At 39.3% G+C, this 15,259-nt stretch overlaps 2 protein-coding genes across 2 annotated transcripts in view; both read left to right on the top strand.

The window, feature by feature from the left end:
- The window catches only part of LOC141506171 (mitochondrial import inner membrane translocase subunit TIM50-like), a 51,131-nt gene extending 43,584 nt beyond the window's left edge, over positions 1-7,547 (top strand). The window contains 3 exon segments of the mRNA XM_074212697.1: positions 4,561-5,196; positions 5,198-5,473; positions 5,475-7,547. Coding sequence (XP_074068798.1) covers positions 4,840-5,196; positions 5,198-5,473; positions 5,475-5,777 — 936 coding nt within the window. The 5' untranslated portion in view covers positions 4,561-4,839 and the 3' untranslated portion in view covers positions 5,778-7,547.
- The window catches only part of SH3RF2 (SH3 domain containing ring finger 2), a 166,039-nt gene that overhangs the window by 45,911 nt on the left and 104,869 nt on the right, over positions 1-15,259 (top strand). The window contains exon 3 of the mRNA XM_074212696.1: positions 7,554-7,823. Coding sequence (XP_074068797.1) covers positions 7,554-7,823 — 270 coding nt within the window. The remainder of the gene's footprint in view (positions 1-7,553; positions 7,824-15,259) is intronic.

Below are 15,259 nucleotides of genomic sequence, written 5' to 3'. Positions count from 1 at the left end.
TTGTCAAAAGGAGAGGCAGAATCATTTACTGATCCAATTTGAGTTGTTGTATAGTCACTTACTTCAATTTCCTCTCAGTAAAAGTGACGTGATAATAAAGACTGTGTTGCTCATCTTTGCTCAGTTCTTTATAAATTGTTGTCCCTGAGGCAGCATATCTGACCCTATTGGTTTTCTCTAGACTTTTTTCTTCACCATTTGTGCATTATTTTCTCATATAATTGAACAAGAATTTAAGTCCCTATCTGCAAGTCATTATGCTAGAAGAGGAAGATTCAAAGTCAAGGACCCTGCATTCAAGGAGTTTACATTCTTGGGGAGAGAGAGGCAGAAAGGGATGGAAGAGAGACTAAAATGCTGAAATAGCCATATAATAATTTGGGGAAAGAGTGAATATTAAGGAAAGACTTCCTATAGAACATGGCTTAAATGAATCTTAAAAAAAGTTGGGTAATCTAAGACAAGGAAGGAAGGAAGGAAGGAAGGAAGGAAGGAAGGAAGGAAGGAAGGAAGGAAGGAAGGAAGGAAGGAAGGAAGGAAGGAAGGAAGGAAGGAAGGAATACCAGGAATACCAGGAATACCAGGAATACCAGGCTTAGGTACAATCCATTAAAGGCATAAGGGTGGGTGATAGAATGTGAATTGAAAAAAAAGAAGGCCAGTTTGACTTGAAAGTAGATAATGGAGAGATATCTCTCAATATTTCTATATAATCTCAAGGGAGGAAAAAGAAAAGAAAAGAATTAGTTCCTTCACAAATTCATCTTCCAACCTCCCTTATGTAAATTCAAGAAAGTAATCCATTGATTGAGGACACTAGCTTTGATCCTACTTTGACCAGATGAGAAAAGCAAGCCATCCTTTTCCTTTAAGTGATCCCTTAAGGTGTGAGGGAAGTAAAAAATGGTGAAGAGGCAGCTATGTGGGGCAGTAGGGAGCAGAAGACTGAACTTGGAGTCAAAAAGTCTTGAGTTTAAAAATCCAGTCTCACTCCTACATCCTAACTGGGAAAGTCATTTAGTCTCTGCCTCAATTTTCTCCTCTGTAGAATGAGGATAATAGTAGCACATATCCTCCAGGATTTTTTAGAGTAGAATAAAATAATATTTGTGAAGTGTTTTGCAAGTCTTAAAGCACAATATAAATGCTTTTATTGCCATTGTGAAGACCTCACCTATGTTCATTGTCAAGCCAGGCTCTTAGCAGGACTCAGGTCTTTCTCCCAATGCAAAAAGGGTTATAGTTTTATGTTCATTTTACCCACTCACCCCTTCTCTCCCTTTAAGCAATGTACCACTTTTTTATGCTTTCAAATTGAAAACTAGTTGGGGGGGGGCTGTTTGGTATAATGGAATGCATGTGAGATTTGCATTTAGAGGTGGTTGCTGTTATTTGGTCCTTTCAGTCATATTCAACTCTTTATGACCCTATTTTGGGATTTCCTTGGCAAAGATACTGGGATGGTTTGCCATTTCCTTCTCTAGTTCATTTTAAGATGAGGAACTAAGGTAAACAGGACTAAGATACTTGCCCAGGTTCACATAGATAATAAGTATCTGAGATCAGATTTGGATTTATGAAGATGAATCTTCCCGATTTTAAGCCCCAGTGATCTATTCATTATACCATCCAGCTGCCTGAGGACTTAGGTTTAAATTCTGACTCCACTACTTGCTACTTTTTAAAATGGGGGAGGACAAACTAGATGGCCTCTATGCTTCCTTCCAAATCTAAAAATATGTGATTTCTGGTCCTAATAAAGATAACCAAGTCACCAAATTTGCTGAATTCCAGAAAGGTCTTACAACTCTTCTCAGAGCCTTGAAGTCAGGTCTACCAAAGGTCATATCTGACTCACACATATTATTTGACCCCACCCCCACCCCCTAGGCAGCTCTCTGTGACTCTGAGTTGTCAGACAGTAGTTGGTCTGCATTAGTAGAAAAAATTTAAAACCAGGAGATCCCTCCATCAATAAAATCAAAGGTATAGGTTAAAAATAATCATTTGGTCCTAAGCTAGGGACTGGGGACACAATGACAAAATAAAAGATAATTTCAGCCTTCAAAGAAGTCACATTCAGGAGGACCTGAATTCAAAACCAGCCTCAGACACTTAATAATTACCTAGCTGTGTGACCTTGGGCAAGGCATTTAACCCCATTGCCTTGCAAAAACCAAACTCAAAAAAAAAAAAATTCACATTCTAATGAGGGAAGAGGTATGAATGTAACATATGCACAGGTAATTAACTAATAGTCTGAATTTCTTATATTTCTTTCACATAATATACCTTAAATTATTTTTTAGCTTATCTTTCCACATGGAGTTTGTTTTTCCTCATTGAAAGCCATGTGTACCAAATTAATAAGGCAGCTAAGTGAGGTAATTCAGTAGGTAGAATACTGGGTCCAGAGTCAGAAAGACCTGAGTTCAAACTCATCCCCAGACATTTACTAGTTGTGTGACCCTAGGCAAGTTAATTCAACTCTGTTTGCATTAATCCACTGAGGAAGGAAATGGCAAAACAACTCCAGTATCTTTGGGAAGAAAACAAGAGTTAAATGAATGAACTACAGCAACCAAGTAGAAATACCACACAAGGAAATAGGAGATCTTTCCTATATGAAGAGGCATGGCTGATTATTTCTATGTATTCATCAACATTATTTTCTTCTTTTCTTACTGTTTTATTTTTACATCACATTCATTTTTTAATATCTCCCTCTTCCCTCCCATACCCAGTGAGCCCGCTCTTGTATCAATGATTTTAAAAAAAGTAATTCAGAAAAACCAACCATAGCATATACCATAGCATATATAACATTCTACACCCATAGTCCTGCCACCTCTATAAAAGAGGGCAAGACAATACCAAATATACCATTCTCACTGATACCTCCTCATCCTCTCTCAGTGAGCAAATTAGTTAGGGACCAGAAACCCCCTGAACAAATTCATCACTAAATCATTGCTGGTTGTGGCCTCAGCAAGGAATGTCACCTCCATTTGAGACACACATTAAACTTCAATTTGGATAGCCTCCATGTGTGAAGAATGGCGGGAAGGCAATTTGGGGACTCTCTGAGTGGGAAGCTTCATGGTAGTGGGGAGAGAAAACAATTACAGACAATAAAAAAAGTTACAAACAATATATCAGGTGATATTTTATTGGGGTCTCTGAACCATTTCCCCTAGAGAAACCATTTAGAATGGGATGGAATTAGCCATCTGAGTCTCTTCGGGTGCTTGACTTTTATTCAAGGGCCTTGGAGTTAAATAATTCATGATAATAGTCTCAGCAGCAAAGAGAACAAATTGCCAAGACTCCAGAGATGCATTTCCATTACAAGGCACAGCCCTGGATGAAGTTTGTGATGAAAAACCATGTTAAGTGGCGTTCACGCCATGCCCTGATTTCTTTTTTCAGCCTAAGAAAGAAAAGTACCATTGCAGGAAAGAGGATGGGCTTGAGTGACCCAGGGGAAAGACTGCCCAAAATGACGCTTAAACTGATAAATAGGATTTTCACATTAAAAATAGCAGTTAGAAATTCCTCTAGAACAACTCCATACGGAGGGGGATGGGTGAGAAGAGGAGGTGGCAGCTGCAGTTGGAGGTGGTTTTGCTATTAATTCTACCTGGGGATTTCAAAGTTCAAGCATCTTCAAAGAATCTTAAACATTTTCTGAAATTTGAGTTGGGGGTGTAATTGCTCAGTAGTCATTAAACCGCGTGTGCCACCTGCACTTGCAATCATTTTCAGAATGGAAAGGCAAAGAGCCTCCCTGGCTTTCCCCCCACATGCTTTTAAAACTCCATTCTGGCACTGGAATTTGGACGAGAGTGGGCCAAATGCAGCTGGGGAGCTTATTCAATATGCATTTATTAAGCACCTACTTTGTGATTCCTTTGTGACTAAGTAACCTTAAGGTGGTAGATAATAATAACTAATATCTATGTGCCATATCATTATAAAAGGAGATAATGTGTAAAGTATGTTGCAAATTTTAAAGCACTAAAACACATAAATACTAGCTTTTAGTTTGATTATCTTAATGGAATCTCTACAACAATATATGAGATAAATACCACTAGTATTATTATCCACACTTTACAGATGAGAATACTGAGACTTAGGGAGGTCAGTCATAATAGCTAGCATTTATATATATAGACTTTAAGGTTTTTATAAGCCTTACACTTTTATGTGTAATATGATTTGGGTCTCACAATCTTGTGAGGTAGATGCTATTATTGCCTCTCATTTTACAGATGAGGAAGCCAAGTCTGAAAGAGATAAAGTAACTGGCTAACATATAAGCATGTAAATATCTGGGGCAGAATTTGAATCAAAACCTTCCGTGTGACCTTGAACAAGTCTAATCCTCTATCAACTTCATTTTCCTCCTGTGTAAAGTAAAGGGGTTGAGGTGACAGTGAATAGAGCACTAGGCTTGGAGTCAGGAGGACAGGACTTCAAATACAGTCTCAGACACTTGACTCTTACTAGCAGTGTGATCTTGGGCAAGTCACTTAACCCTGATTGCCTCCCATCCAGGGCCATATCCAGTCATCCTATCTGGCCATTGGACCCAGATGGTTCTGGAAGAGAAAGTGAGGTTGGTGACTTAGCACATCATGCTCATGGTCTTCTTCGAAAATAAAGGACAGGCGGTGGTAGCGACCCAGCAAGATGAAGGCCTCAGCGGTGGTGGTGGCGGTGGTGCTGCCCTCATGCCTGCGGGGCGGGCACTGGCTGAGGCTGCGGTGGTGGCTACGGCCCCAGCCCGGGCTCGTGCCCCGGCCCAGGTCTTTGTGAGGCCCGACACAGAGTCATATGCAAGACCTGCCTTTGCCCACACATCGAAAGTCCCAGCAGCAGCAGGGCCCCAGCGATGCCAAGAAGCTGGCCATCTGGGTGGCAGGCCTTCTCGGGGCTGGGGGGACCGTGAGCATAATTTATGTCTTTGGAAACAACTCTGTGGATGGAAATGATGAGAAGATTCCAGACGAATTTGACAATGATCCTGTGTTGGTTCAACAGCTCCGACGAACATACAAGTATTTTAAGGATTATCAACAGATGATCATTGAACCTACCAGCCCCTGCCTCCTCCCAGACCCTCTTCGAGAACCATATTACCAACCCCCATATATGCTTGCCCTGGAACTGATGGGTGTCCTGCTGCACCCAGGAGTGGTCGCTAGCCACAGGCTGGCAGTTCAAGAAGCACCCAGGCATCCAGACTCTCTTCCAGCAGCTGGCCCCCCTCTATGAGATTGTGATCTTCACCTCAGACACCGGCATGACAGCATTTCCCCTCATTGACAGTGTGGACCCCCATGGCTTTATCTCCTACCGCCTCTTCCAAGATGCAACATGTTACATGGATGGACACCATATCAAGGACATCTCATGCCTGAACAGAGACCCAGCTCGAGTGGCGGTGGTTGACTGTAAGAAGGAGGCCTTTCCGGCTTCAGCCTAACAATGGGGTGGTCCTGCTACCCTGGGATGGGAACTCTGACGATCGCACGCTGCTTGACCTGTCTGCTTTCCTCAAGACCATTGCCCTGAATGGAGTAGAAGACGTCTGGACAGTCCTGGAGAACTACGCCTTAGAGAACGACCCACTGGAGGTCTTCAAACAGCGGCAGTCTCGATTGGAGCAGGAGGAGCAGCAGCGCAAGGCTGACCTGGCCAAGACCACCAAACAGAGTCTTTTCTTTAGTTCTCTCACCAGTTGCCTCTGGCCCCGCTCCAAACAGCCCTGACCACCTCTGTCATGGTCTCCCTGGTCAACCTAACAATAAAGTCCGTCCTATTAAATAAATAAATAAATAAATAAAGAATAAAGGACAAACATTATAGATTTATAATCCTGTGACTTCCAGGCTAGCATTGTCTCCAAGATGAATGCCTTCACCAGCTCCTAGGCCAGCCTTGAGACAAATGACTAAAGGTAAAAATCTTTCTCTTTTGTTGAGATTAACCTGATTGCCACATCAGCTGCAACCTTACTTCTCAAATCTCCTGTGTACTTATTGGGTAATATCTATTCAAGTTATTTGAGTTAGTCTTATCTCCCAACTAGGTGGAAGATTTCATAAGGGCCAGGACTGCACCATGTCCTAAACTTCTTTCTATCTTCTTCAACACCAGATTGATGAACCACACACACACACACACACTATTGTTGTTCAGTTGTGTCACCCCATGGACCATAGCACACCAATTCTGTCCATGAGGCTTTCATGACAAAGATTCTGCAGTGTTTTGCTCAGATTCACATAGCTAGTAAGTGTCTGTGAGACTGGGCTTGAATTTGGGACTTCCTGATTCCAGACCCAGCACAGTCTCCACTGAGTCATGTAGCTGCCCATACATAATGTAAGCTTCTGAATAAATATTTGCTGAATGAACAAATGAATTAGTGATTAAACAAATGAATGTAGAACACTAGAGAGACAAAGAGAAAAGAACAGAAGGCATCTACTAAAGTGATGATTCTACACAAGCTCATTTAACAAGTGTTATTCCCTCCTGTAACTAGCAGATTTGTCTTGGCCCTTGGAAATATCTTGCTCTCATTCCTGCTCTTGTTCAAAGCTTTTCTGGGTAAGGAGAGGCTTCCCAGGATAGCTGACTGCTTGCATAGATGGCCAAACCTGCTCCACTTGGTTTAACTCTCCTAGATTCCCTCCACCCCTTCCACTCCCTCTGCTTCCAGCTCCTTTGCTCTTTCACTACTAGGGCTCTCTGGACTCTCACTGTCAAACTCTCCAGGAGTTTGATTGATATAAAGGTGTGACTCCCTAATCCAATCTGCAAAGTGAATTTTCAAGTTGTTCTATATCCCCAAGCCACACAGAGTTGTTCAAAATTCCTTTTGAATAATCATGGTGGATTCATGAGATCCTTGGAAGAGTTCAGTCAATAACTTCAACCCTTTTCTCATGAGTAGCCAGGGAATCTGGCATGAAATCTGACTGTTTTATCATCTCACTCAGGAAAATGGATATGAACTAAGAAAAGTAACTTAAAATAAAATAAATTTACACTGGAGTGATCTCTATGAAATTAATTTTGAGTTGCCAAACTTAGCCAAAAGGTCTTTAAACTATTTTGGGAGTTTGATATCTCCCAATAGAAAAAAACTGCTTTTAAAAAAATGTGACTGAATTGATGGATTATTTTGGGTAACAACCAGTTGACTCAGGCTTCACAGTGATTAATATAGTCATGCATACAGAAAAAAAGAATAATAGAACTCCTATTTTAAATATATATATATATATATATATATATTCAAAGCATTTCTATATCTGTTATTTCAGTTAGCAAACTGGGAAGAAAATAAACCATATAGTTATCTCCATTTTGGTGCTAAGGAAAACTGACATGGACTGTTAGATGACTTACCCATGTTCACACAATCAGTTGAAGTAAGTCAAGACTAGAATATTGTCAGATCAATGTTCATGTCATCTTACCACATTACCTCTTTTTTTTTTTTTGAGTAATGAAGAATTTTCTTTTTCTCTCCACAGGTACCAAGAGCAAAAGCCCTATGCAATTATAGAGGACAGAACCCGAGTGACCTGAGGTTCAACAAGGGAGATATTATCCTCCTTCGAAAACAGCTTGATGAAAACTGGTACCAGGGAGAGATCAATGGCAACAGTGGGATTTTCCCCATCAGTTCAGTTGAAGTCATTAAGCAGCTTCCACAACCTCCTCCACTCTGTCGGGCTCTTTATAACTTTGATTTGAGAGATAAGGACAAAAGTGAGAACCAAGACTGTCTGACTTTCTTCAAGGTAAGAGTGTGAACTGGGGAGGAGGGAATCCATTAAGATAATAACTAGAGAGTAATGGTTGGGTTCCAAAGTCCTGATTCAAACTGTGGTGCTACTTTTTATAGATATGAGTAAACAACTTCCACAAAAGGACAAAAATGTGTTGATAGAACAAAAACAATATAAGCTGGATATGGTCAAACAGGAGATGGAAAGATGTTTACATGATATCTTGGGTATATACATATATATATATTATATAAACTTAAATGGATAGAAATGAATGAATTTAATTCAGGTGATCATTACATATACCAGTCCAGATAAGAATCAAATGATTCTTAGATGTAGTAGCCCTACTGGGTTATAATGTTAAAAATGACAGGATGATATCTATTTTAATACAAGGCAAACAGTTCAGCATCACAATAATACAAGTCTTTGCTCCAACTATTGATACCAGAGAACAAAGTTGATTGATCTATGAAGACCTACAACATCTCCTAGAAATAATATACAAGAAAGTATGCCATTGATTATTTTTTTTTTTGCCATTGATTATTAAGGTATTGAAATGCTAAGGTAGGAAAGGCAAGTTTGGCCTTGGAGTCCAAAAATAGCAGGGCAGAAACTAAGATTTTTGTCAAGATAATTTGTTGTTCATAGGAAACATTCTTTTTCAACACAAAGGATGAATCTAAAAATGGACATTACCAGATGGTCAATATTGAAATCAGATTGAACATATACTTTGCAACCAAAAGTGGTAAAGTTCTACACAGTCAGTTAAAGCAAGACTTGAAGCTGACTGTGGCTCAGATCAAGAACATATTGCAAAATTCAGACTTAAATTGAAGAAAGTAGAGGACATCATCAGACCATATAGTTTTGTTTTGTTTTTTTGGGGTTTTTTTTTTAGGTTTTGCAAGGCAAATGGGGTTAAGTGGCTTGCCCAAGGCCACACAGCTAGGTAATTATTAAGTGTCTGAGACTGTATTTGAACACAGGTACTCCTGACTCCAGGGCCGGTGCTTTATCCACTATGCCACCTAGCTGCCCACAGACCATATAGTTTTAACCTAAAAACATCCTCTATGCATGTAAAGTGAAAGTGATAAATAGATTTAAGGTATTAGAGCTGGTGGAGAACCTGAAGAGCTATGGACAGACAGGGAGGCAGCAATAAAAAATATTTCAAAGAAAAAGAAGAGTAAGAAAACAAAATGGCTGTCTGATGAGCCTTTACAAAAAGCTGAGGAAAGAAGGAAAGAAAAAAGAGAAAGAGAAAGATATACCCAATTGAATGTATTCCAGAGAATAGTAAGGACAGATTAGGTTTTCTTAAATATGCAATGCAACAGGAGGTCCTGGAGTCAGGACCCGAGTTCAAATTTGACCTCAGACACTTAATAATTGCCTAGTTGTGAGATCTTGGGCAAGTCACTTAATTCCATTTAAATAAATAAGCTAAAAAAACTGCAGTACAAAAAAAGTAGAAGATAAAAATAGAATGGGAAAGACAAGAAATCTCTTCAAGAAAATAATAGATATCAAGGGAATGTTTCATGCACAAATGGACTTGATAAAAGACAGGTAGGAATGAAACAGAGGCAGAAGATATTAAGAAGTGGCAAAAATATACAAAAGAACTAAGAAAGATCTTAACACCACCTTTAACCATCATAGTGTGATTACTGATCCAGACCTAGACATCCTGGAAAATGAAAGTCAAGTAGACCTTAGGATGCATTGCTAACAATAAGGCTAGAGGGGGTGATAGAATTTCCAACTGAGCTCTTTAGGATCCTAAAAGCTGATGCTGTTAATGTACTACATTGTGCTACATTCTAATTATGCCAGCAAATTTGGAAAACTCAGACACTGAATTGGAAAAAATCTGGTGTATGCCCCAATTCTAAAGAAAGGCAGTGCCAAAGAATGTTCAAATTGCCAAATGGTTCCACTCCTTTCACATGGCAGCAAAACTGTTCTTAAGATCTGCAAGTCAAGCAATATGTGATGTGAGAATTACCAGAAGAGCAGGCTAGTTTTCAAAGAGGCAGAGAACTAGCCCCAAATTGCCAACATCTGCTGAATTATGAAGAAAGCAAGGGAGTTCCAGTAATCATGGACCTGTACTTAAGCTTTTGACTTTGTGGATCACCACAAAATGTGGCAAGTCCTCAAAGAGATGGGAGTCCTGAATCAGCAAACTGAGAAGCAACAATTAGAATTCAGCAGGAAACAACTGACTGATTTAAGATTAGCAAAGAAATATGACAATGCTGTATATTGTATCCTACAGGTAGAGTATATCATATGAAATGCCAGGCTAGATGAATTAAAAGTTGGATTTAAGGTTACCAAGAGAAATACCAACAATCTCAGATATGCAGACAATACCACTCTGAAAGCAGAAAGAAAGGATTAATTAAGAATGAGGATAAAATAACTAATGAGGATGAAAGAGGAAAGCATAAAAGATGGCTTGAAGCTTAACATCAAAAAAAAAAAAAAAACTAAGATCATAGAAGCTGGTCCCATCACTTTCTGGCCAATACAGGGAGAAAAAATAAAGTAGTGTCAGATTTTATATTCGTAGGCTCAAAGATCTCTATAGATGTTGACCACAGTCATGAAATTAAAAGGCTCTTGCTCCTTGGAAGGAAAGCTATAACAAATCTGGACAGCATAATAAAAAGCAGAGATATCACTTTGATTACAAAGGTCAGTATAGTCCAAAACTATGGTTTTTCCCATAGCAAAGTACGATTACAAGAGGAAAACTGAATGATACACAATCAATGATTTCAAATTGTGATTCTAGAGAAAACTTTTGAGAGTTCCTTGGACAGCAAGAAAATCAGATCAGTCAAAACAAATTAATTCAAACTGTTCATTGGAAGGTCAAAAATTGAGGTTGAAGCTTAATGAGGATGAAAAAGAAAAGTATAAAAATTGGCTTGAAGCTTAATATCAAAAAATAACTAAGATCAGAGAAGACAAGGAGTCATTGGAAAAGGTCCTGATTTTGGGACACATTGATTTGGGAAAAGGAAAAGGGACAGAAAGAATGAGATAATGTCATGGAAGCCTCAAATATAAATTTGGGCAGACTTTGGGGGATACTGGAGAATAGAAGGATCTGGCATCCATGGGGTTGCCAAGAATCAGATTGAACACAAAAAGAACAAAAATCATGAGAAGCTGAGATTAGTGCCCCACCCCAGCTCCTCCCTCCTTACTTTATCATGGGGAGTTAGGATTAGTGATCATGCAAGAGTATTTGCCAGTGCCATCTCCTGCAGGATGACTGCCCACATACTCAAAGTCTGAACAAGGTTGTTGTTTTTTGTTTGTTTTTTAATGAGGTCACACAGACTGAAGGCACAAGTAGCTGAGTTTGCACATCCCCAACAGAATTTTTAAGGGCTAGTCTCACTCAGCCATCTGTGGAAGACCTTTAAAGAAGTAAGGAGAAATGGTGACAAGGAAACTTTTCTGCTTTTCTGTATTAAATTAAACAAGTGCTATTTAGATACAGAATAAAATGTGATAACCTTGTGATCCAGTCACCAGTTTAGAAACCATGGTTGTAGGGTACCTCACTGTCAAGATGGCAATCATTCAAGTATAATTCAATTTGTAGAAATTTTAGTGTCACTCCTGATTACTATCTAACCACAGTATTGCTACATAATTAGGGTTTGGAATAAAGAAGACCTGAGTTCAAACCCTGCCTCTCTATCTGACCCCAGGAAAGTTGATTAATCTTGCTAAACCTCAGATTCCTTGTCTATCAAATGGGAAGGTGAAGGTTGTTTTAAATGATCTCCAAGTTTCCCTCCCAAACTAAATCTATGATCCTAAGTGACTTTTTTTGTGGCTAATCTCCCTGGAAATCCTGAGGTAGCATAAATTTAAAGCATCTGATATCAGGTGATATTGAAGACAAAATGGAGTTCCACATTGCCTTTACCATCAATTAATTCAGAGATACCAATTATGTGAATAATCTCTATAATATGTTATTATCAGCCTTATTCCAATTGACTCTCCATTTAAATCCCCTCCAAGCTTGGATGAGCCAGACAGCTTCTGCCTAGACCCAGAAATCTCTGTCATTTGCCCCATGGCTCCATAGCTATAATCAGAGTTTGTGATTATCTTTCCTGAAAGGAAATATTGTTCAAGGAAAGATGCTTGGCTGCAAAAGAAATTTGCACTACTAAAAGCAGATTCTAGGTAGAGAAGCCAAATATCCAACAGTGTGGATGCCTTCACTAGGGAAAAGGAAATGAAAAGAAATAAAATAAAATCATATTTTGTTCTCCCAGTTGACAAACTGTGCCGATGCTTCTATTGTCACTAACTTCATTTAGGAAAGGATGAAAAAAATAAGGTACACCAGAAAACTATACATCCATAAACACCAAGTGGACAATTGATGTAGGCTGAGCAAAGAAGAAATAGGACATCTTAGAAGCCAGAAAGCATCTATTAATCACCTGTTGTATCCAAGGCCCTGCAACTACAAAGACAAATTGAAAAACTTCCCCTGCCTTTAGGAGCTTTCAAGTACTACTAGGAAATATCACATATAAATAGCTAAATGTATATATGATGATTTGAAGGAAGAAAAAGTGTCATCAGCAAAGAGTATCAGGGAAGGTTTCCCAATGAATGTGACCCATAAGCTAAGCTTGTAGTTAAGGAAGCAAGGGATTCTGAGATGAAGAGGTGAGGAAGTATGTTCCAGAGACTGGGGGGGAGGGTATGAGGAAAACATGAGGGAGGGGGAGAAGGAGAAAGGAAGGAGGAGGACAGAGAGGGGAAGGGAGGGGGAGAATAGCTAATGCAAAAGATACTGAGTTGGAATTGCAGAAAGGCAAATTTGCTTAGAATTGAAATGTCTGAAGGGGAAGAATGTACTATTAACCTGGAAGTATAGTTGGGAGGTAAATAGTGAGCCAGGTCTGTATTATATCCTGGGCAGGGGGGCTAAAAGTTCCTCAAAAGGAGGGGAAATAACTTGTGCTTTAAGAAAATTGTTAGCAGTTTTATGTAGAAAATGAATTGAGAAGGAGAGAGATCTGAACCAAGGGGAACAGGTGGAAGGAAACAAGACTTTCAGGTGCCTACTATGAGCCAGGTACTGTGTCAACATTTTATACTCTGATGTTCACAAACAACTCTGGGAGGTAGGTGCTATTATTATTTTTATTTTACATTTAAGGAAACTGAGGCAGGCAGTAGTTAGACAGTCCTTAACTATCTGCTAATCACTAAGGATATAGATACAAATCAAAACAAAGGCTTTCCTAACCCTCAAGAAGATATTATATGACTATAACAAATATCCAAATTAACTACAAAGGATGCATGAAGAAAGACACTAGGGGACAGCTAGGTGGTGCAATGGGTAGAGCACCAGCCCTGGAATCAGGAAGACCTGATTTCAAATATGACCTCAGACATTTAATAATTAACTGCCTAGCTGTGTGACCTTTGGCAAGTCACTTAACCCCATTACCTTAAAAAGGGGCACTGCATCTAGAGAAAGAACTGATAAATAAAAGTATATATAGAGAGAGAATGAATTGTGTCTGTGTGTGTGTGTGTGTGTGTGTGTGTGTGTGTGTGTGTGTGTGTATTTGTGTCTGGGTGGGGAAGAAAGAAAAAAAATTTACATGAAAACCTATTGTATATTTAAAAGGAATAGCAAACTGTACACAATAGATTTATAGTTTGCAATCATCTTTTCATTATATATTATTATTTTATATTTTATTATATATTATGAAGATACAAATCAAATAAAACAAAGTAACAAAATAAACTTTTACAATCTAACGGGAGAAGACAACATATAAAAGGAGGTTGAAGGGGTGAGGGAAGAGGAGGAAGGTACCCAGTACAAGGGCATGATGAAGAAGTCTAAAACTATTGGGAAATGGTAAGAATACTATGCTGAACCCCATTGTTAAATAGATGCCATGAAGCCCTTAGCCCTGTCCTGGTCAGGGAGTCCAATCAGAGTGGCAGGGGGTACTGATAAGAAATGACTATTAAGGCAGATTCAGTCTTGCAGGATAATGAAATTTCCCAATGATGAGGTTAAGTGATTTGATCAGTCCTACAGCTGATAAGTGACTAAGGTCACATCTGAACTGAAGTCTTCCTGACTCCAGACCCAGCTACGCTATTCACTGAGCCTCATGACAGCCTCCTAAATAAGACAGTTATAATAATTCAGGTAAGAAGTGATCTTTGTCCTTCATTCACTTTCTCCTCTGAAATCATCTGGGTCAAGTGGCCAGATGTGAATCAGGATGACTGGAGATGGCCCTGGATGGGAGGCAAATAGGGTTAAGTGACTTGCTCAACATCACACAGCTAGTAAGTGTTTGAAGCTGGATCCAAACTCCTATCCTCCCAACTCCAAGGCCAGTATTCTAACCACTGCACCAAAGTATTTAAGCTTCATTCTCAATTTTTGACCTTCCAATGAATAGTCTGAATTAATTTCTTTAAGTTTTGATTGATCTGATTTTTTTGCTGTCCAAGACTCTCAATAGGCTTCTCACTATGCATTATGCCACCATGTCCCTGGGGATTGCTCAAACACCTTGCTAAAACCTAAAGATCTAGCTGGGGTGATCCAACAGCTCTATGTTCTCAATCACGTCTGCTACATGACTTTCCATAGTTCTCTGTATATAATTCAGCTGGCACAAATCATTGAGGGCAGAATGAGCCCTAGGGAACAATATTCTTTCCCCAGGAGTTCTCTATCCATTACTTAATTTTACAAGTATCCTATATTCACTTTGCTCATCTTCTTTCTATTTCTCTTAACCCAATATCCTCCTTTCACTTCCATTCAGCCATGTATTCACTCTCTCCCCCAATCCAAACAATCCTGCATTCCACCTGGCTAATCATTTTTAAGATAATGTATTTGATTAGGAAAGTGAGGGAATATAGTAAGGATCTATATTAGCTTATAGACCACATCCTTCAGGAAGCCTTTCCTGATACCAGTCCTTGAGTATGTTTGGGTGATTCCATATGTTTCTAACATCAGTAGTATAACTATGCATAGATCAAGTTATCCAGGGCCATCTCCATTCATTCTGATCCATATCTGGCTAGTGGACCCCAGATGCTTGTAGGGGAAAGTGAAGCTGGTGACTTAGCACAGCCCCCATCACTCAAATGCATTTCATTCAGGTAGGAGTTAGTGAGGGTCTGACTGAGGATACTGGCCATGTTACTGAAGATGGATGTGAGAAAAACTGTGTGGGTAAAAATCTACAAGTTTTAGTAAATGATTAAAGAAGGGAGGAGAGAGAAAATTGAAGAAATACTCCAAATTTGTGAAGTTGGGATACTAGAAGGAGGGTAGTACCCTCCACAGAAATCAAAAAGTTTGAAGGATAGGTACATTTAATGGG

The sequence above is a fragment of the Macrotis lagotis genome, chromosome 1, assembly GCF_037893015.1.
Source record: "Macrotis lagotis isolate mMagLag1 chromosome 1, bilby.v1.9.chrom.fasta, whole genome shotgun sequence".
Taxonomy (NCBI): domain Eukaryota; kingdom Metazoa; phylum Chordata; class Mammalia; order Peramelemorphia; family Peramelidae; genus Macrotis; species Macrotis lagotis.
The sequence above is the reverse complement of the archived record's forward strand: the minus strand, read 5'-3'. Positions and strand labels throughout refer to the sequence as shown.